Source organism: Macrobrachium nipponense, chromosome 32, assembly GCF_015104395.2.
Source record: "Macrobrachium nipponense isolate FS-2020 chromosome 32, ASM1510439v2, whole genome shotgun sequence".
Taxonomy (NCBI): Eukaryota; Metazoa; Arthropoda; class Malacostraca; order Decapoda; family Palaemonidae; genus Macrobrachium; species Macrobrachium nipponense.
This window is the reverse complement of record NC_061094.1, coordinates 43,159,818-43,182,221: the sequence shown is the minus strand read 5'-3', so window position 1 is coordinate 43,182,221 and position 22,404 is coordinate 43,159,818. Positions and strand designations below refer to the sequence as shown.

Genomic DNA, 22,404 nt, shown 5'->3' with positions numbered 1-22,404 from the left:
TTACTCTGAAGAGGCTCCGGCCACACAAATCGCATGTCAAACTGGTCCTAGACAGTGCAGTGGTAGTCCACTGCATAAACGGGCGGATCCAAATCAAGTCACCTGAATCATTTCCTGATAGCCATTTTTTTATCTGGCGGACAAGAACAATTGGCACTTGTCAGCCACCCACTTAGCAGGGGTAAGAAACGTGGTAGTAGACACTCTGTCACGCTCCGCCCCTCTAGAATCAGAGTGGACTCTGGACAACGTGTCATTCAAATGGATCTGTCAGAAAATCCCGGGGCTTCGGGTGGATCTCTTTGCCACGGAGTCAAATCACAGGCTCCCTTGCTATGTGGCACCCAACCTGGACCCTCTGGCTTATGCCACAGACGCTATGGCAATAGATTGGAATGCGTGGAAGAAGATCTATCTGTTTCCTCCAGTGGATCTTCTTCTGAAAGTCCTGAACAAACTAAGATCGTTCAAGGGCCGGGTGGCTCTAGTAGCTCCCAATTGGCCCAAAAGCAATTGGTTCCAGCTGCTCCTAGAATTACGACTCCGGCCCCTATGGATTCCCAATCCCAAACTAACCCAGCTAGTTCAAACATGGACTGTGTCCGCTTCCTCAAGGATTCAGAAAGCCCTAACTTTATGGATTTCTTGAAGTTTGCAGCTCACAGGAACACTAACATCGATCCCCAAAATATTGCATTTCTGGAATCAGATAAAAGGGAATCTACCTTACGTCAATATGACTCAGCCGTTAAGAAACCAGCTGTTTCTTAAAGGCTCAAATACACAAATAATGACCACAAATTTAGCCATTTCTTTCTTCAGAACTTTGTTTGAGAAAGTTCTTGCAGCAAGCACAATTACCACTACCAAATCAGCTCTTAAAAAGATCTTCCAGTTTGGTTTTTGTATAGATCTAACAGATTCTTACGTTTCCTCTATACCAAAAGCTTGTGCTAGACTTAGACCCACAGAGAGACCCAAGTCAGTTTCTTGGTTCTTGAATGACCCTCTTGAGAAAAACTTTATTTTGATTAAGTTTAGGCTCAGGAGCAAGAATTTCAGAACTGTCAGCTCTTTCGAGAGAACCAGGTCACATTGAATTCCTCCCACCAAGTAGAAGTACTTCTCTCCTCCAGAATCGTCAATTTTTGGCCAAAAATGAGGATCCACAAGAAAGATGGACCCCCATGGAAAAATCTTACCACTCCCCCAGGACAGCCCCTATGTCCGGTTAACTCCTTAAGTGCTTACTTGAGTAGAACAACCTTAAAGTCTTCAGGTCCCTTATTCATCAGGGAGAAGGGTGGTACAATTTCCTTAAAAGGCATCAGACAACAAATTTTGTACTTTATTAAACAAGCCAACCCAGAATCCTTCCCACGGGCTCATGATGTTAGGGCAGTTGCCACATCTATCAATTATTTTCAGCATATGAATTTTGACGATCTTAAGAAATACACAGGCTGGAAATCTCCGACAGTCTTTAAACGCCACTACTTAAAGTCCTTGGAGGGCCTTAAATTTTCAGCATTGGCAGCTGGAAACACAGTTTCCCCTGACACTGCTTAATATTCTTATTAATCTTTCACTGTAGCCTTCCCTTCTGTCTGCCTCACTTGCACCCTTGCTTAGCTAGTTCGTCTCTAGTTTACATATTGCCTTGGATGTAATTGTTCTTACATTTTTGCTTGCGTTAGGGCTCGGTTCCCTCGCTTATTTGTATGATTGTCAACTTGATTGTCTCTGTTTCTTACATGATTTACTGTTAAGTACCTTTAAGTTTTTTGGGCTTAGTACCTTTAAGTTTTTAAGCTAAGTAATTTTAAGATGGTAAAATATACTTTACCTTTCACTTTGTACCAATTTTGTACTTTTAAGTTGTACATTATACTAATTAACCTTACTGGTGTTTGTTTTACCTGCTAATTTCAGTATTTTGTATTTTCTACCAAGCTTGGTGGAGCTAATTCTCTGGCACTATTTCACGGAGCGACACAGGCTGAGCCCAGGGAAAAAGGGATTTGATGAAGGAAAAAATCTATTTCTGGTGGGGCCTGTGTTGCCCAGTGAAGTCCAACCCCCTGTATTTGTATTATTCCTCACCCTGCTTAACCCAAGCTTGGGTGCTATCTTCAGGAATGACGTCAGAGGCGCTCACTGTAGTAGTAGAGGGTAGCGGGGCTATAGTTCGGCTCCTCTGTAGATGGGGTTTTGGCGGAGGAAGAAGCTAAATGGCAGGGTACCTCTGGTAGTGGTTTTCATTCGCTCTTTATATATACCGACACCTTTTATTAAAAGGTGAGCGAGCCATTTACCTTGGCACAAACGTTTCTCTTTTTCTCTGGTATGAATAGCAATATTTATACCTAGAAATAGTATCAAAGGAACCTATTTCACTGGGCAACACAGGCCCCTCGCCCAGAAATAGATTTTTCCTTAGTCAAAATCCCTTTTTTAATCAATTTGTATTTTTCATAACTAACAAACCTGAGGTCTTAACATACAAAGGCTCACCTCTAACCACCCCTCTAACAACTAACCTGGGTTGGAAGAATAACTAAGAGGGTCACGAGTTAAAGGGGTATGTGGGTGGTTCCACATGACTGGTGACCAAGCACAGATGCCAGAATAGGTCCCCCTTGTGGTACACAATTTTTTAAGTTTAACCGGTTTTCCAGCTGGCACTAACGTATTTAACCCCTAATGTTAAGACCTCAAGGTTTGTTAGTTATGAAAAATACAAATTGATTAAAAATTTGTCATTTTACATACCACTGTTGTTTGTTTAATGAATTTTACCTATAGGACTCTCTCTCTCTCTCTCTCTCTCTCTCTCTCTCTCTCTCTCTCTCTCTCTCTCTCTCTCTCTCTCTCTCTCTCTCAATTTATATCAGACTTTCATTTATCATTTATTATTTATAAAGACTTATGATTTCTTGATTGAATTTGTTATTTCACGCTTTTGTGAGTTTTCTGGAAACCAATGGTTCCAATTTTTCCATGACTGTAGGTTACTTATTTCTCTTCTTAGAGTCATCATTGTTTTCTCCATTGTGCTAACCATAGTTATCAACATGCACTTTTGTTTTCTATTTTTTGTGTTCTAATTTAAAATTCTTTCCTCTTCCTTAGTGTCTTCCAAAACAGCAAATTACACTTTTGTTGTTCTGCTAACTCATTTATTTCTTTCCAGATTAATAACTTTTGAGTAACTGTGTGAAAAAATACAAAACTGCTTGCCATATAAGTCTTTTTATTTTTTTTCAGATAATGCTTTCTTTTCCAGTATGGTGAAGCTTTAACATCCAATTTTAATGAGTAAATCGTCTTTGTTTTGTAGCATTCTGTAATTTTAGGCCTTTTACACTTGAACCTCTGTGATATTTACCAGGGATTTCTTTATTCTTTCCATGTTGGACTTCTCATTATTCTTTCCATGTTGGACTTCCCATATTTAAATGAGAGCAATTTGCTCAGCTATAATATCAGATTACCATATGATCACCTCTGAAGTTTATGAACTAAACAATGAATGTTTTGTTGAAGTACTAGTATGTAGTACTTCATTTTTGTGAATGATGGTCTGCTCAGTTTGATGTTGCAGGATGCAAGATGTTGTTTGGATTTCATTTTAAATTGGCTTATATATTAAAATTTTTTTATTATTTTAAGCTTTCAAGTTGACTCCAGTTCTTCAAGAGCCCAAAAAGGATATTGTAAAGGCTTCAGACTCCAAAGGTAGGTTTATATGTTTCTTGTTTTCTTTGTTAATTCACAGTCACCATAGACATGCAGCTGGTAGTGTTGATGAATTTATTTTTTTATTTTTCATTGGTAAATTGTTGTAATGAAGAGTTACTGTAATGTTTTGATAGAGTAGTCGGTAATCAAATGATGTTATTTCTTAAAAATTTCATTACATTGGAAATTGTAATGTAAGAACCTTTTTCAGAGAAAGAGGTACTGTTAGACCTCACAACACCTCAACAGGGCATAACTGTTAACCACGGAACAAGTTGTCCAGAGTAAGTGAAGACAGTTCAAGTAGATGTTGTAGAATGTTGAATTGTGAGTCTTGGTTTTGGTACGTTTGGTAGTACATTTTTATATAAGGAATAGGATTATTCACATCAAATTTATTTACTAATGTGCATCATATGCTTGTACAGACAGATATTCAGCTACACATAGACCTTCTGACATACTTAGGTACTAGTTACCACTTATCTTTTTATGAAATAGCATTTTAAATAATTATGTATAAATATTCTTGCAGAAGTATAAACCACTGCCCATTTATACAAGACTATTCTTCAGTATAAGCTGGAAACTCATGTTATAACTGTTAATTGAAGTTAGGAGAGTGATTTGTGGGGGAGGGTAACAACCCCTATCCACTCACAGGCAATAAGCCAGTACTTTTATTTTGGCCATGGTTGTCGTGAATTTTGCCCCACGACTGGGCCCCAGTTCTTTCTAGATGTTAGTGAAAGAGATGGCCAAGCCCCTAGGCTAAGTCAGCAAACTGCAAGTGAAGGTCAAGAGAAAAGGGTGATAATTTAACAATTTTATTACAAAGATGTATTATTAATTACCTTACTATTTACAATATCAAAATACAGTGGTACCTCGACATACGAAAGGCTTAACGTATGAAAAACTCAAGATATGAAGGCAAATACGAAGATTTTTTTTGCTCTACATACGAAAATAGTTCAGGATACGAAAGGTTGTTGCTGTAAAGTCCCAAGATTCGCCCGGGCCACCGATAACAATTTTAAAACTCGCACGCTGCCAACTGAGTAGACTCGCCACCATCCTCCCGCTCTCCCATTGATTCTTGATGCTAGTCACCTCCATAAGATCCCACTCTCCTGTTGGTCAGCATCTACCCCATGTGCTCTATGTATTCTATTGGTAAAAGGATGCTGTAAATTGAAAAACTTATTCATGCAATACATTTAATATAAAAAATCATTAGGTAAAGATAGAATAAAGAATAGAAATGAATGATTATTATATATACTGTTTGGTAGTTTCAGTAGTTGAAGAGAGAGAATGAATAATCGAGAATGAAAATTTGATTATTATATGTACTGTGTGCTAGGTGAAAGTGGTTGCTTGGCAATTGTCCGGTACTCGTAAACAGAAGGTTGGAAGTTTTTTATTTTTTTTTATTATTATTATTATAGTTAATGGTTATTTAATAATTATTTGAAATGAGTACATGCAGTACATTTAATAAAAAAAAATGTGAATTAGATATCATAAAATATAAAATAAATCAGACTGCTATCATCGAAGCCAACAAATACGTATTTTCTAGAATTCTTCTGTTTTGATATTACGTATATGTTTCATTATAGCTGTCAGTAACTCGGTATCTCTGTAGTTAAAGATAGAATTAAGAATAGAAATGAATGGTTATTATACTGTTTGGTAGTTTCATTAGTTGAAGAAATAATGAAAATTTATGGCTTACTGTGTGCTAGGAAAAGTGGTTGCTTGGCGATCGTTCGGTACTCGTAAGTGCTGAATGTAAACAAAAGGTTGGAAGGTTTTTTTTGTTTGTTTGTGTATTATAGTTAATGATTAATTAATAATTATTTGAAATGAGTACATACTGATTATTTATACATTTTATTGGCATATTCTAAGCTTTTAGCTTCTTAGGTTTAGATGTCAGAATCATAGACTAGGCTACAGTAGCACTGCTAAAAAAACACAACATAGGCTAGGCTTATTGCTAAGGGACATATGCTAAAGTCCTAATATATGCTGTAAAGGGTTGTTTTTGTAGGGCTTGGAACAGATTAGGCATTTTACATGTAAAATGCGGTTCAAGATACGAAAAGCTCATGATACGAAGGCCGCCTAGTAACGGATTAATTTCGTAACTCGAGGTACCACTGTAATAAGACTCATATATATGAGACACATTTAGCAATTCTTGCTTGAATTATCCCACATGGTCCTTAGGGGACACGTGGTAGAACTCAAACAAGGTGATAAAAAATACAACTGTGAGTCACAGAACAGGTTTTTCTGTCATGAAACATTGCTAATGAAACTGCACTTAGTCAAATTGATGTAAACTAATGCCTTACATGAGTAGCAGATCCTAAAAGTGTACCAACCCAAAATAACATAAAATTATTATTGCATGTACAGTTCATGTGACTTGGCAGATTCTGGGACATGACTTACAATGAATTATACATAGGGAGAACCAACGCTTTTGCTGCTTGACTTCTTCTCTAGTTAAATTGTGACTGCAGGCAGATTTAGGTAGGAAAAAATGGAGCTCACATTTTTTGCAACAATGGTGACTTTCTGCTGTCTCCATACTGACTGTCCAATTGAAGTTTTTTTTCATATTATGTATTGTATGTATGATTGATTTTTGCTCATAGATTTGAACAGGAAAAGTGGACAGCAGATGCACAGGCAAGAGACAGTGAGCCCTTCTTGAAATTCCTGATATGCACACCAGACAGGTGTATACCCATGCATAAAACTGGAGATTTTGCTTGATGATCAAAGAAAATGCTTAGGTAATTTAACAGTTTTGGTATATCTATACCCTATATAAAGAGCAATTTCTCTGCATTTTCAGGCACACCAGCCATAAAGATCTAAACTTGGTTGCTCAGTAATAGTTACATCAACCATGACTAACAAGCATGCACTCAATAAATGTTACGCTACGACAACCCCGCCTCAGGGTAGGCCTTTCACAAATAATCCTTTACAGTGGGCACATGAATTCTCATTATATAGGGACAGTGATTCCACCCTCAGGTGTATAATTGGAAGAAATTCTTCCAGATTACACAGTAGATGTTATGTATTACAAGAATGAGGAAACATGTTGCCTGACAAGAAATGCCCCCTTCCTGTGCATGTGTCCAATGTACAGTGTTCGAGACAGCTGCTGATTAAGAGTTGTGGAGACAACACACATTGTAACCAACTACTATCAGTGTAGGGCAATAGTGCCATCACTTGTGGTGTACTGTTGGTATTACTTGAGGTTCTTTGCAGCATCCCTTGGGCCCCCAGCTGCAACCTCTTTCATTCCTTTTACTGTACCTCTGTTCATATTCTCTTTTGTTGTGCATTCCACCCTCTCCTAACAATTGATTTTTAGTGCAACTGAAGTTTTCCTCCTGTTACACCTTTCAAACCTTTTTAATTGTCAGTTTGAGTTTCTGTTTCAGAGTTGAATGGCCTTCTAAGTCCAGTGCTTGGCCCTTGGCCTAAATTCTATATTCTGTCTATCTGCCACTGTCAAGAGACTTCCAAGCAAGCAGCACAACCCTACAACAGGGGAATAATAAATCCTCTTTTAAAAGATCCCTTTGTAGCAATACTAATACATGCCTACATAGTAAGTCTGCAGTAACAAAACCTCAACTATCATACTGACCTGACAGTTTGCAACCAGCTAAAGATAATCCCTGGAACAGCTGCACTGTCCAAATTAACACTTATAACAATGTACTACCCCATTATCCATTGTGATATGTCAAATCCTAGTTGTGATCATATCCTGCTGCGAAAGGAAGACACAACTTTAGTAATAATTTCCTGTATATTTTATATTTTCATGTATGACACTTACCTGGCAGGTATATATATAGCTATATTCTCTGTTCGCACTGGCAGAATTTTAAAAACTCGCGGCAACCGCTAGATCACTGGTAGTTCAGGTGATCGTCACCCCGCTCCCGTGGCGCTGGTGCTCGGAATCATTCCCATTTTCGTCAGATTTTTTTCTGCCACTGAACCGGCAACATCGTTGTTGGTTCCCTGCTATAATTCGAAACTCGTTAGCTGACTTTCGCTGTACTTGGATGGTTTATTGGGTATCGTATTGGAAAGTTGGATTGGCAATCGCGATTGGAAGTTATTATAATGTCTGATTCTGGTATAGTATTTCGAGTGTGTATGAAAGAAGGGTGCAAGGTGAGACTGCCGAAAGCTTCGGTAGACCCTCACACAGTATGTAAGAAGTGTAGAGAGGTTTTGTGTACTTGGGATAATAGATGTAATGAGTGTGAAAGTGGAAGACTTTCACCAAATATGTGGAAGACTTTCACCAAATATGTTGAGAGACTTGAAAAGGATAGAGAGAAAAAGATCGGTGTCTCGGAGTGAGAGGTCAGGTTCTTCTAGTAAGGCCTTGAATACTTCTGTTATTTCTCCCCCTTCTTCCCAAGTAGAAGTTGTTAATCCTTCTCCTCAGGTCTCTCCTGCGCCCGCTGCTGTTTCTGAGGATACTAATATTGTGAAAGTGTTTGCCGCCCTTGCGTCAATGGGCGATCAGATTCAGCGTCTTACAGACAAAGTGGGTACGATGGAAAGTGTCAGTGTAGTGGAGGGGGCGGCTGATCGTCTCACTCGTGCTCCTAGACCTAGGCCTCTGCCAAGCTCCCAGACCCAAGGGAGAAGGCATGTCGACAGTCGAAGGGAGGCGAGAGGGGTTCCCTTACGATCAGTCGTCCCTTCAGGCAGTCCTGTTGCGTCCCAGGCTGCAGCAGTGCGCCATAGAAAAGGCGACACTGGGAAGTGTTTTTCCTCTACAGATAGTGCTGCGTCAGGCAGGTATGGACGTTATGCGGAAGTTTCGCGTCCTCTGAAGAGGACGCATAGACCTACGTCTTCTCAAGATGAGCGTTACCCTCAAGAACGGTGGAGTAGTCCCGAGATTTTCTCTTCTAGTGATGAGGAAGAGATGATTCCGATTAAAAGGAGGAGATCCTTTAAGTCAAGACAAGACGCAAGACCTCATGGGTACGACGGTTGTTTCTCTGGATGAAAGCCCTCCTTCTGAATTAGGAGCAGTCCTCTCCGATATCTTCTCCTTATCGTAGAACTCAAGATCGAGTTTCTCGTTTTGATGATCCGTCTCGTCGTCGTTCTCCGCTTGCTCAGACTTCCTGCCAGGAAGCAGAGACTAGGAACTTCCTTGAAGAGATGCAAGGAAGGTTAGCCGATTTAGTTAAATCGTGGGAACATCGGAACATCCTCCTACGAGGCGTAAGGACGCATCTCTCCAGTCAAGTCGTCTAAGAGGACGCATGATGGTTTGCCGCCTTCTCGTCATGCTTCGGAGTCTCGGGTAGTACGCAAGTTAGACGCAGGACGCAAGTTACGAGAACAGGAAGCAGGACGCAAGTTTCCGGAGCAGGACGCAGGACGCAAGCTTCCGGAACAGGACGCAGGACGCAGGCGGCAGGAGCCGGTTTCTTCCCGCGAGGTTGGAGAAGATTTACTGCAGCAAGACCTGGGTTTACAGGATGTGTCTTCGGCAGAAGAGGAAATAGAAGACTTAGAATCTGAGGAAGAAAAAGAAGGTGAAGCACCTTCAGACTATAAGAAATTGACGAATTGCCTTCTTTCACTTTTTGAAGGGGATTTCAGCCTGCAGCTCCGACATCACCCCTTTCTCAATTCTCCAAGAATAAAACCCCGAAGAAGTCCTCGTTTTTGAAGATGAAGTTTTCGATACGGGCTAAGAAGGCTCTTCAAAGAATTGATACGTGGTTGAAGGAAAAGAGGGAAGCGGGCAAGACTGTGTTCTCTCTTTTCCTCCTGCCAAATTGGCATCGAAGTCCGGAATTTGGTATGCGACGGGGGCATCTCGGCCTGGGAGTTCCTGCCTCCTCCTAGGGGGATTTTTCCAACATTGTTGACAGTTTCCCGCAGACATGCCTTGAATTCGGCCAAAGTGTGGTGGTCTCCATCAGAATTAGATCATCTCTTGAAAGGGATTTTCCGGACATTCGAGGTTTTTAATTTTCTGGATTGGTCCTTGGGGGCTCTGGGACGAACAGTGGAAGATAATGAATCAACGGCTTCTCAACTCCCAAGCAGTATTATGTCCTGCATGGACAAAGCCTTAAGGGATGGCGCGAATGAATTAGCCATCCTCTTTCACCGCAGGAGTTTTAAAGAAAAGGTCACTCCTATGCTCTTTTGCTGCTAAGGCGTTTCTAACGCCCAGAAATCCGAATTGGTTTACTCCCACTTTCGGATCAATTGTTTCCTGCGGATATTATCAAGGATATTTCGCTTTCCCTAACTCAGAAGGCGACGCAGGATCTGTTAACTTCCTCGGTAAGGAAATTTTTACCCAACAAGGTGGTTAAGAAGACCCCTAAGGAATCAAGGCAAACTAGTCAGCCCTTTCGAGGCAAGTCCTTTTCTCGTCCTGCCTTCAGAGCAAGAAGAGCTCCGTCCAAGAGGGGTTCGAAACCCAGTACTAAGCAATGAACAACAAGTCCTTCAGACATCAGTAGGTGCCAGACTCCAGAAGTTTTGGGAGATTTGGCAAGAAAAGGGAGCAGATCCTTGGGTTGTCAAGGTAGCCAAAGAAGGTTACAAGATCCCTTTTCTGAAGAGACCACCTCTTGCGACATCGCCAAGAGAACTTGGAGCTCACTACAGCGATCCAGGGAAACAAGAAGCACTACAAGAACAAGTTCTTTCTATGCTCAAGAAAGGAGCAATAGAACCTGTTCTGGATCACTTATCTCCGGGATTTTACAACCGGCTGTTTTTAGTAGCGAAATCCTCGGGGGGATGGAGACCAGTACTGGACGTAAGTCAACTCTATTTTATTTGTGGAGAACACAAAATTTACGATGGAGACGACCGATTCTAGTACTGGCAAGCGGTTACGTCCAGGAGGACTGGATGGTCACCCTGGAACCTTCAAGACGCATATTGTCATAGCCAATTCATGCTACGGATCCAGGAAGTACCTGAGATTTGTGATCCAGAACAGGGTCTTTCAGTTCAAAGCCCTCTGCTTTGGACTGTGCACAGCCCCACAAGTTTTTACAAGAGTGATGGCGAGCGTGGCGAAGTGGCTACATATTCTAGGAATAAGAGTGTCTCTATACCTGGACGATTGGCTCATAAGAGCCCAATCAAGGAAGCAATGTCTGGAGGACTTAGAAATGACGTTAACATTAACGAAAGAGTTAGGGTTGATGGTGAACTTAGAAAAGTCAAATATGACCCCCAGTCAGGAGCTAGTTTATTTGGGGATTCTGATCTCCTCAGTGACTTTTCGGGCTTTTCCGTCTCCCAACAGACAAGAGCAGTGCATCCGGAAAGTACAATCCTTTCTAGAGAAAGAACAGTGTTCAGCACGAGAGTGGATGAGCTAACTGGGGACACTCTCGTCCCTGGAACGGTTCGTTTCTCTAGTAAAGCTTCACATGAGACCCCTACAAATATTTTTGAACCAAGTCTGGCCAAGAAAATCGCAACCAGATTCCTTCCTGTTTCGAATTCCTCACAAGATCAAAGAGGAATTGCGGTGGTGGCTAACTCCGGGGAAGTTAGCGAAGGGAGCGTCTCTCCAGCAAAAGAACCCAGACCATGTATTGTTCTCAGACGCGTCGGACGAAGGCTGGGGAGCGACTCTCGGACATCAAGAAGTTTCAGGTCGTTGGAGCAAGGAGGAAGCGGCTTGGCATATAAACAGGAAGGAACTGATGGCGATTTTCTTGGCTTTGAAAGAGTTCAACGCGGTGATTCGCAACAAGGTGGTACAAGTCAACGCGGACAATACCACAGCTCTGGCGTACATCCGCAAACAAGGAGGGACACATTCAATCTCTCTTTGCAAGTTGGCGGAGGAGATCCTTCTTTGGGCAGAGAAGGAAAATGTAACCTTCTCACCAGATTCATTCAAGGGGAGAAGAAATGTGAGAGCGGACCTGTTGAGCAGGGAAGGTCAACTTCTATCAACAGAATGGACTCTTCATTTAGAAGTATGCCAGAGTCTGTGGAAATTATGGGGTCGCCCAGTGGTGGACTTGTTTGCGACAGCAATGACAAAGAGATTGACGACTTATTGCTCTCCAGTCCCAGACCGTCAAGCAGTCGCAGTAGACGCCTTTCTTCTAGATTGGACGGGGCTAGACGTCTACGCCTTTCCCCGTTCAAGATATTAGGAAAGGTTTTGAAGAAATTCAGGGAGAGTCAAGGACAAGAATGACTCTCATAGCTCCATACTGGCCGGCCCGAGATTGGTTCACAGAGGTACTGGAATGGACAATAGATGTACCAAGGACACTTCCAGCAAGAGTAGATCTACTCAAACAGCCTCACTTCAACAGGTACCACAAGAACACCCTCGCTCTGGGTCTGACTGCGTTCAGACTATCGAAAGACTTGTCAGAGCGAGGGGGTTTTCTAGAGAGGCGGCCAGAGCGGTGGCCGAGCTAGAAGAGCCTCTACTGTTAAGGTGTACCAGGCGAAGTGGGAAATCTTTCGCAAGTGGTGCAAGAGTCGGAAGATTTCTTCATCCAGTACCTCTGTGACCCAAATTGCCGACTTCCTTTTATACTTAAAGAAGGAAATAAAATTGTCAACTCAGACGATTAAAGGGTGTCGGAGTATGTTGGCTTCAGTATTTAGACATAGAGGTCTAGATATTACAAATAATCTAGATCTGAGAGACCTCATAAGGTCCTTTGCACGGAAGGAAGGAACCCAATACAGAGCGCCTTCCTGGAATCTCGATGTGGTCCTGAAATTTTTAGGAACTAGTAAGTTCGAACCGATGGATCAAGCTTCGTTGAGAGATATCTCAAAAAAGACCATCTTTTTGGTGGCCTTGGCCACAGCTAAAAGGGTGAGAGCTGCAAGCAATTAGCAAACATATTGGTTGGAAACATGACAAGCGGTTTGCTCATTTCAGGAGGGGTTCTTGGCCAAGAACGAGAATCCAGCTCATCCATGGCCAAGGTCGTTTGAAATTATGGGTCTTTCAGATCTATAGGACAGGAACAAGAGAGAGTTCTTTGTCCAGTAAGGGCATTGCGCTATTATTTGGAGAAAACCAGTAACGATTAGAGGAACTTCAGAATCACTGTGGTGCTCTGTGAAGGATCCTAGCAGAGCAATGACCAAAAATGCTATTGCCTTTTTCCTTAGGGAACTAATTAAAGAATCTCATATGTTATGCCAAGAAGAAAATTTCGGCATCCTTAAGGTTAAGGCGCACGAAGTGAGAGCAGTAGCTACTTCGTTGGCTTTTAAAAAGAATATGGCCCTCAAAGATATCATTGAAAAGACGTTTTGGAGGACTAATTCAGTGTTTGCAAGTCATTACCTTAGAAACGTCAAAACAACGTTTGACAATTGTCAAACGTTGGGTCCATAGGTATCCTCAGGAGCAGTATTGGGCAAAGGATTTTCCACCCCATAACTTACTAACATGCTAGGTATTTTAATGAAGTGGTGTTGTTTTTACGGTTGTCTGAGAGGGTGATTTCCTCTTCAGTCTGTGAAGTGTAGTGTGTTAGGTTAGTTTTGTGTGTGGTTCAGGTGGTCTAACTTATCCTAGCATGAATGCCCGTGGTAAGAGAGGGCTAGGGTTTCCTGTCAACAAATTGGTCCCGTCCAGTTGTCAGACCCTTGTTTAGCTTCATCAACTAATAGGTCACGTCCTAGTTGGAAGCTACTAAGGTTTAGCAGGCTAAGAGGCAGGAATGCTGAAGTCAGCTACCTTAGCAGGTAAGGAATCTAAGAGTATTTTAAATTTTAAAACTCTTACAATGTTGCTGTCTTTGACCCACCTCCAAATGTGTCAATCAGCTATATATATACCTGCCAGGTAAGTGTCATACATGAAAATGATGTTATTATGATATAACAAAGTTTCATGTATACGTACCTGGCAGGTATATATAATTAAATTCCCACCCACCTCCCCTCAGGAGACAGGGTTCAGAGAAAAATCTGACGAAAATGGGAATGATTCCGAGCACCAGCGCCACGGGAGCGGGGTGACGATCACCTGAACTACCAGTGATCTAGCGGTTGCCGCGAGTTTTGAAAATTCTGCTAGTGCGAACAGAGAATATAGCTATATATATACCTGCCAGGTAAGTATACATGAAACTTTGTTATATCATAATAACATCATATTCTTTGTTTACTCCTGGTAGTTAGATCTAGATTTTACTAATAGATATCTGTGTACCTTGTGGGATGTACAGCATCAGGTGGTAATAGTACACCTGTATTCTTCAGATGAGAGTACTTTCCATAATAATTAACTTGATATGTTTTCATTTTTAACAATTTTGATTCAGGGTTTCTTTCATTTCATACTCATTTCATCATTATTGTCATTAAGTCTCCATCTTATAGTATGCTGGAAAAACTGGAATGAAACTATGCTCTTAAATTGGCTTTCCAAATATTCACCAGAACTCTCAAAGTACGTTTACCATTTCTTCAAGATTCAGGATTATTTTTTTGCTGTTTGCTCTTGGCGAGTTACAATTTATGGTGAGTATCCATATTGCATTCAAGAATGCATCTGATTAGTACCTTGCCCTAGAAGTTGGGCACTATTATAATCAAAGTTGAAAACTGGGCATGAATTATCATTTAAAGTTATTTTGAAGTTTTGTTTTGAAAATCAGCTTTTTATTTGAAACTGGAATATTTTCATCTGTGTTTTTCAGCAGTACAAGTTTTGATATGAAATAAGAACTGTAAAATTGTATATTGAATAGATTTTTGTGTTTTCAGACGTCCAGTTAAGAATCATAAATTGGTGCTTCCAAGTGCAGAAAAATCTTGCCGTCATCTTTTCACAGAAGAGTCTTGCCACATTACACTTGACAGTGATTTTGAACAAGGTAATTATAAGGTAGTACACTCTTGAATGCCCCTTCTTGTATTTTTCTTCGGGTGTATGTAACTAAGAACCACACATTTATCAATACGAGATTAAATTCATCACAGTAATAGCTAGTCATCAGAGCATTAATCTTCTCTACATTAAAAAGATAGCTAATGAAATTGGCCATTTGAACCTACTTCTGTCAATTAAAATACAGTTTGTTCATGAAACTTACCTGTCAGATATATATATAGCTGTATTTTCTGAAGTCCGACAGAATTTTAAAAACTTCCGACACACGCAGTGGTCGGCCAGGTGGTTAGTACCCATTCCCGCCGCTGGGAGGCGGGTATCAGGAACCATTCCCATTTTCTATTCATAATTTTTCTGTCGCCGGTGCTGGAAACACCTGTTTCCAGTACCTCCGTCTTAGATTTTGGAAACTTCATTGCCGCTAAGTATCCTAATTGTCTTTTAATTTATTTTTTACTTGGATTTGGTTTGCTAGACATACGCTATCTTAAATGATTTGAATTTGATTCATTTTTGCATAAGATATCTGAATCTAGTTAGGCTAGTTTCAGAGGGTGTTGTCTGCAAAGATAGGGTGTGGCTACCGAAAACTTCGGTAGATCCGCACTTGGTATGCACGAGGGGTATGAGTCTTGCTTCTTTGTCGAGATTTGTCATGTAAGGAGTGTGAGACTTTGTCTAATTCCGTAAGGAAGACGTATGATTCGTATGTACGCAATTAATCAGTAAACATGTCTAATTCCGTAAGGAAAACGTATGATTCGTATGTACGCAATTAATCAGTAAACAAAAGTCAGGGTAGTGAACCTGCTAACCTTCCTGTAGACTTTTTTTTGCCTAACCCTGTAGTATAGCCTACGGGTTATGAATATGTCTGCGAGAGGTGATCGCTCTCCTTCATTGTTGTGAAGAGTGCTACTTCTGTTATTGTTTCTCATAACCCTGTAATGTTGCCTCGGGCCCTAAACAGTGTCTGTAGAGGTTATTGCCCTTTCTCTAATACTCCTTCGATTCGTATCTTAGAATCGAAAGTGCTTGCTTTAGAGAGCAATATGAAGTGCTAAAGTGCAGTGACAGTGCCCTGTGTAGTGGAGGGTGCGTCAGATCGGCCTTATTTCGCCTCTAGGCCTGGACCTCTGCTTGACTCCCAGGACCCGGGGAGAGAGCATGTCGAAAGCCGAAGGAGGGTTACGAGGAACCCCCACCGATCTGGCGTGTACCTTCGGCAGTTTCTGATGAAAATCCCCAGACTGCCTTAGTGCGTGCACGTGCACGAATCCTGAAGGATTGATTCTCGTCCTCCGAAGCGTCCTCCCCGCGCAGGGGTTGGAGCTTTCGGAAGGACTCGCGCCCTCTAAATAGAAGCTTTATAGAAGAGGACGCTTCACGTCCTCTCTCTCTCGTTATGCGTTCCAGTGAGAAGTAAGAAGGCGAACGTCGCCTGATCACGTGTACGTCTTTCCACCGAGAAATATGAAAAAGAAGTCTTAGTAGCAGGACGCTTTTGAGAGCGGACGTCCGAGCTTTGTTACTGTGAGAATAAGAAGGCGTTCCCTCGCCAGTCGCCCCTCGTATTCTCACACGATCAACCCTTCTCCTGAGACTGTTTCGTGCAGTCGGATTTCTCTTCCGAAAATGTATCTCGCTTGTTTTTTTTGACGCCTGTCAGGAGCGTGACGCTTTTCTGCACTCACGCTTCTTTTGACGCTCGGCTTGGACGGGACGTTCGGATGGACGCCAGGCGCGCGCGGGTGCACGCCAAGCGCGCACCAGTGGACGCCGAGCGCAAGCCAGTGGACGCGAGCGCGCTCGCTGCTCGCCAGTGGACGCCGAGCACAGCACGCCGCGCCAGCGCAACCAGGTGTGTCGCCTGGCTGAACGTTTCTGTTGAACTCTTCTAGCTCTTGTTTTACGATTTGGCCTCAAGAATTTTTACCTCTACCTTCGGTGATACCTTATACCTCACATGCAAAGAATGTGAAGTAAGCAGTGCTTCGGAGGAAGCTTAAAGTGAACAGACAACTTCGTCTTCGAAACCCAGCAAGACCTCGGGTTTCGTGAATTCAAGAGGTCTCTGTCAATATTATATTGCTGTTCGCAAAGGTGGATGGAGTTAAGGAAAGCTCAAGGGAAGATCTCGTTTTCTCTACCGCAGTCAAGACTTTGCGATAAGGCAGTTACGGGTTATGTACAAAGGCTTGATGTCCTGCACGTCAGGGACTCTCGGCAACGTCAGTAGGATTCTTGCAAAGGCACTCATCAAAAGAACGCTCTTCAGGAAAGCGCAAGACAGGACTTCCTTTGCCATACTGCCAATAAATTTTAAGCTTTAGCAGGCATTAGTTGTGATAAGGGAGAGGAAGCTGGTTGGAGAATTTCTTCCTCTTCCCAGGATAATTTTGCAAGCTTTTTAGCCCATCTGAAAGGGTTTTTCAGATGATAGGTTTTGTTAGTTTCTAGTCGGGACTACGCTGCCGAATTGAACAGCGTCGTTCTACCTGCCGTAAGCCCAGTCTCTTAACAGGATTCTTGCCCCTCCCTCGTTTGAGACGGGAATCTGAAAAATAAAATGCTCGACTTCCTGGATTACGTTTTGTCAATTCAGTGACTTTCCCCCATTGACAATATACTATCGTTTTGTCAAGTAAGTGGGTATCCCCTCATTGACAAAATATCTCTTTGTCCCGTAAATGGGTTAGTTTTTTTCTCATTGACAAACATCTCATTAACTTGATATTGCGTAAGCGAATAAGCTCTTATTGACAAGATTCGGAAGAGCTCTCATTCGTCATTCGCAGACTCGTACAAGAAATAGACTTGTAGACTACGTCAATGAACGCTTAGTCCAATAACATAAGAAGCTTGAGCTGACTGCTTCGATTTCTCTTAAGTTTTGTTCATGAAACTTGCCTGTCAGATATGTATGTAGCTGTATTTCCGAATTCAGCTATATATATGTCTGCCAGGTAAAGTATGAACAAACTTTATTGTGATATAATTTCATATTTTGCCTTGCGTTATTTTATTTCTGGTTGGTTCAAGTCATATACGCTTGCTGTAGTTACCTCTTCGGATGGCAACCGAGAGGTCTATTGTCTATTTTTAAGGACATTTAATCGTTACTCCCTGCAGCCTTCCAGGAGTTTCCGATTTATCTTTTACCGTTGTATGGTAGTGTTCTGACGACACAAACGCATCTATATATTTAGCGTTTTCTGTTTCGCTTAAATATACCAGCTTGAGAGTCTTTCTGCCTCAAAAAAATAACGGACCTATTTCTTCGTAGAATAGGGTAGCTGGCAACCCAGACATAAGTTGAGAGACGACATTCGTAAGCTGCTGGCTGCTGCTGTCACGCTGTGTCTGCAGTCTGTCCTCCAGACTCCAGTACCAAGTGTCCCAACCGATCCAGTAACAGATCGTGCGCTGTCATTGCGCGGTATGTTACGTCTCTCTCTCCTGCGGGATTGACTGACTAACTCTATCTCTGTCCTACAATCACGGACTTTAGCCTAAGATTGAAGGGATTTCTTACGTGAATGAATAAACGTTGCATTCCTTTTGCCTTACTATGTTCAACAGAGTTATCTCTTAATCCTTTCGGTGCTCGTTACCGCACGGTATAGAACTACGAGTCTACCGCAACATTGCACTTTCATATGCTCTCCTGCTTAGGCAAAGCGCAGCCTTATTAGGGAAGTAAGCATACTCGGGGAGGGAATGGATGAGCTTGCTGGACCATTTCCTTCCTGAAGAAGTTTGTTTCCCCGAATAGACTGCAATTCAGATCACAGTTTTTTCCAACCGGGAAACTGAAATATTATTCAAGATCTAGGAATGATTCTGAACTCTCTCAGTGCGTCTATCACCTGAGGTGATAGAAAGAAGGTGCCGGACATCTGGATAGGGTTTCAGATGTCCTGGATCTTAATCTGAAAGAAGTAAAAGCGATTCGGTAGTCCCTCCAGTCCTCGAAACGAGTTTTTGGGAACCAGTGGTCCAGATCAACTCTGATATTCCACAGCTCTCTCATATCTTAAGAAGTATCTTCTCTCGGTCCCTGTTCGAGTTTACGAGAAAGAGTCTATTATAACAACAGGCGTAGAATGTAACGATCCTCTAGAGGTTCGTTACAGGATTGCAAAAGTCCGTACGAATCGTCTCGATCGACGGCAGCAACTATTGACTTCCGAGTGGAATCTTTCTTTAGAAGTAAGTTGAGAGTTGTGGAGACTTTAGGGACGCCCTTTCATTCTTCTCTTCGATATGTTGAGGACGAAGAGGCTTCTTCTTCTCTGCTCCCTTATTCTCGATCCGGGATCGGTACCATTAAATGCCATCCTATGATATTGAACGGGGATGGATGTTTAGTCTCTTTTCCCCTTTTTCAATCGCTTAGGAAATGTAATAAGAGGATTTATGACGTCACAGGGAGCGACAAGGACGCTGATCGCCCCATGTTGGCCCTCAGGATCCTGGATTCACAGAGGTCACATACTTCTAGTTCACTTTCCAAGGACCTTTTCCGAGGAGAGTCCGTCTACTCTAAACTCGAAAGGTACCTATAACCTCTCCGCTCTGAGTCTGACTACGTCAGGCTATCGAGATGTTGACAGGAATAAGATTACCGTCTGCCATTTCCGTCTGAAGATGGGATAAGCTGGCAGTCACAACTATTAAAGAATACGCAAATATGTTGTTGACGGCCTTTTGGGCTCAGAGATTTGCGTCTGTCAAACAATAAAGCCCTTCACGATCTTTGAGTTCTGTGGAATCTCGACTCTCGCTCACCATCTACTTTTTGTCTCACCTGTTTTCTCGAGTCAGACACTCGTGCGAGATCAGGCGACATATAGTAGCCCTGAGTGCTTGTTGACGAAGTCGGTTGCGTTTATACACCCCCGATGATCGTGTAACATGAGACCAGGTTGGACTGTCAGGCATTCTTCTTCCTTCGGGACTGAATCGCCTTTTTGCTCCTCGCTCCTTTCTCCTGGCACCAGAAGCTCGAGTCAGGAGTTGATCGCTGACGACGTTGGGTTACGTTGATACACCCCCCAAGGTTTGCTTAGATTGAATCGCCCAGGCAGTCCAGACACTCATCCTTCAGCGAAGAATAGTGCCTTATGGTCTTCAGGGTACAGCCTTGCTGTCCTTGATTCGTCTGACTGGTCAAACTGGTCGGTCACCTGACTTTAGTACAGACGGACTGACTGTGCATGTCCAGATCGAAGCGTTCAATATGGAACTTAGACGTAGTCTGAAGTTCTTGATGTCAAAGCATTCGAACCTCTCTTACCTGTTAACTTCTTGCATGTGATCAGGAAGGCCTTCTTCTAACCACCCTAGATACGACAAAGAGGGTTAGTGAGATTTTAAGCCATCGTCACAAGTTTTGGCTTTGGAGAACACAAGGCGGTGTGCTCTCTAAGCCTTCTGTTGTGGCCTAAGAATGGAAACCCGTTTTGTCCTTGGGCCAGGAGCTTGGAATCAAGGATGGCACAAGTTAGTGGGCAGGAGCCAGAGAGAGTCCTGTGCCCTGTCGGGTCTCTCAAGTTTTATCTACATAAAACTCAAGAAAGTCGAAGTCATTCGGGCAATCTGCAGTGTTCCGAAAAAGACCAGACTTGCCCATATCGAAGAACACCCTGGCTTTAGTGTTAAGGAGTTCTTTCAAAAATGCTCCTTCATTGTGTTTGCACAAAGATTTGAAATCTTTTTATCTGAATGCTCACGAGGTGAGGGCGCGGCCTCGGAAGCATTTCAACAGAGCATGGCACTCAGCAACATCCTGAGTACCATGTTTTAGCGAAGCAACTCTTCACTTCACACTCCCTGCGAGATGTGAAGATGGCATATGAGATCTGCTGCTCGCTAGGGCCATACGTGTCTGCAGACACAATCTTGGGGGCAAGAAGTACCACTCATCCTATCCTGTAGAAAATGGTTAGGAAGAGCTCTTAATTTAGTTGTTGAGTCGCCGACAACGGCGACTTCTTAACTCTTAAGCCTTAGTTAACACACCTTAACTTTGGCTAGGTTGGTCAGGTGGTGATATATATATTTATATTATTTATTTATTTTACTTCTTAGCCCTCATGGTATGGTCAATATGGTCTAGTCACATTGTGGTCACGCCCCCCCCCGTTGACAGATCATCTGGAGTGCACCAGCTTTATAGGTCTCTACCTCGCTGGCAACTCTAGTAAAGCAGAAGCAGACTTGGGTGACAGTAATCACGAAGTCAGCTATGCTAACAGGTGGAACCAAGATGTAAATCATCTGCATGCATTTGTTTCCCAAAATCCTTCTATTCTGTCCCTTCCCACCTCCAAAGGTGGGATTCAGCTATATATATATCTGACAGGTAAGTTTCATGAACAAAATGATATTGTTATGATACAATAAAGTTTGTTCATACTTACCTGGCAGATATATATAATCAAGTACCCACCCACCTCCCCTCAGGGGACAGTGGAAATAAAAATTATGAATAGAAAATGGGAATGGTTCCTGATACCCGCCTCCCAGCGGCGGGAATGGGTACTAACCACCTGGCCGACCACTGCGTGTGTCGGAAGTTTTTAAAATTCTGTCGGACTTCAGAAAATACAGCTATATATATATCTGCCAGGTAAGTATGAACAAACTTTATTGTATCATAACAATATCATATCATAGTTGCATATTAGGCAATTTTATATTTTGCACAATATGAAGGAAATACAGGGTAAGTAATAAGTATCAATAGAAAAAGGATTGCACACTCATTAATTGCTTTCAATGCTTAGAATTAACCCTTAAGAGCCAGGTAAAAAAAACATATGCAGCCCCCCCAGACTGGGCAAACTTTGAGCTGAGCCAATTTAAGAAAAAAACAAATGGAAAGAAGAGAGGCAAATGCACAAGGTGTAAGAAAAGAAATTCTAAAAAATTCTCCCTACCTTCTACAATAAGTTGAAAATGACTATTTACAACCCCTTGTGAGGCCTTATTTACAAGACAATCGTAAATTTTACCAAGTTATTACGAGCAAAGTGTAGTCTTACTGGAAACGGGTTCATTTCTGGCAGCCCAGCCATTACGCTATTCAAATGCTAATACATAGTATATCCAAAAGTTTTGAAGATAAAAGAAAAATCCTTACAGCAGATAAAACCTCACATCTTTAAAATCATCCCGTTTAAGGTTTATTTTCATAATATGTATGTTTTGATGAATTGTAACTTGTTCCGACACGTAATACAAACCCTCGGTCCTTTACATAGGGAATTACTTACAGTGCCAGGTGGACCGGTCGTAAGATTTCTAACAAGGTAGTTCGGTAGTAACTACTTGTCTGATGGTCGGGAGTCCTGCCCAACTAGAGGTAAACATATCACTTTGCTTTCGGCCGCTGTCGGATGAAGACGTGTTCACCTCTCTGCCCGCCATCGTCGTGAGAATTTCTATGGTTTCGACTATGAAGCTGTTCTTTTCTCAACTTTTGCCTTGTGTAGTACTTTGAGTGTGGATCTCTGTAAGTACTTATTGAATTTTTTGTTTTTCGTGGTTTGCATCGTGAACTTAGAGACATGCAAGCCCACGAATTTGATAAGCGGCCCCCCCCCCCCCCCCCCCCCCACCAACCGGGGAGTGTGCTCTGGTGTGGAGGACCGTAAGTGTGGGGCCTTTAGGTCCTCTGAACAAGTGGACCCCCATGTAGTGTGCGC

General features: G+C 42.2%; 1 protein-coding gene across 1 annotated transcript in view; it reads left to right on the top strand.

Annotated features, from left to right (window-relative positions):
• The window catches only part of LOC135207489 (non-canonical poly(A) RNA polymerase protein Trf4-1-like), a 201,766-nt gene that overhangs the window by 46,928 nt on the left and 132,434 nt on the right, over positions 1 to 22,404 (top strand). Inside the window, exons 4-6 of the mRNA XM_064239286.1 lie at positions 3,673 to 3,738; positions 3,953 to 4,025; positions 14,566 to 14,675. Of these exons, the coding sequence (XP_064095356.1) occupies positions 3,673 to 3,738; positions 3,953 to 4,025; positions 14,566 to 14,675 (249 nt within the window). The remainder of the gene's footprint in view (positions 1 to 3,672; positions 3,739 to 3,952; positions 4,026 to 14,565; positions 14,676 to 22,404) is intronic.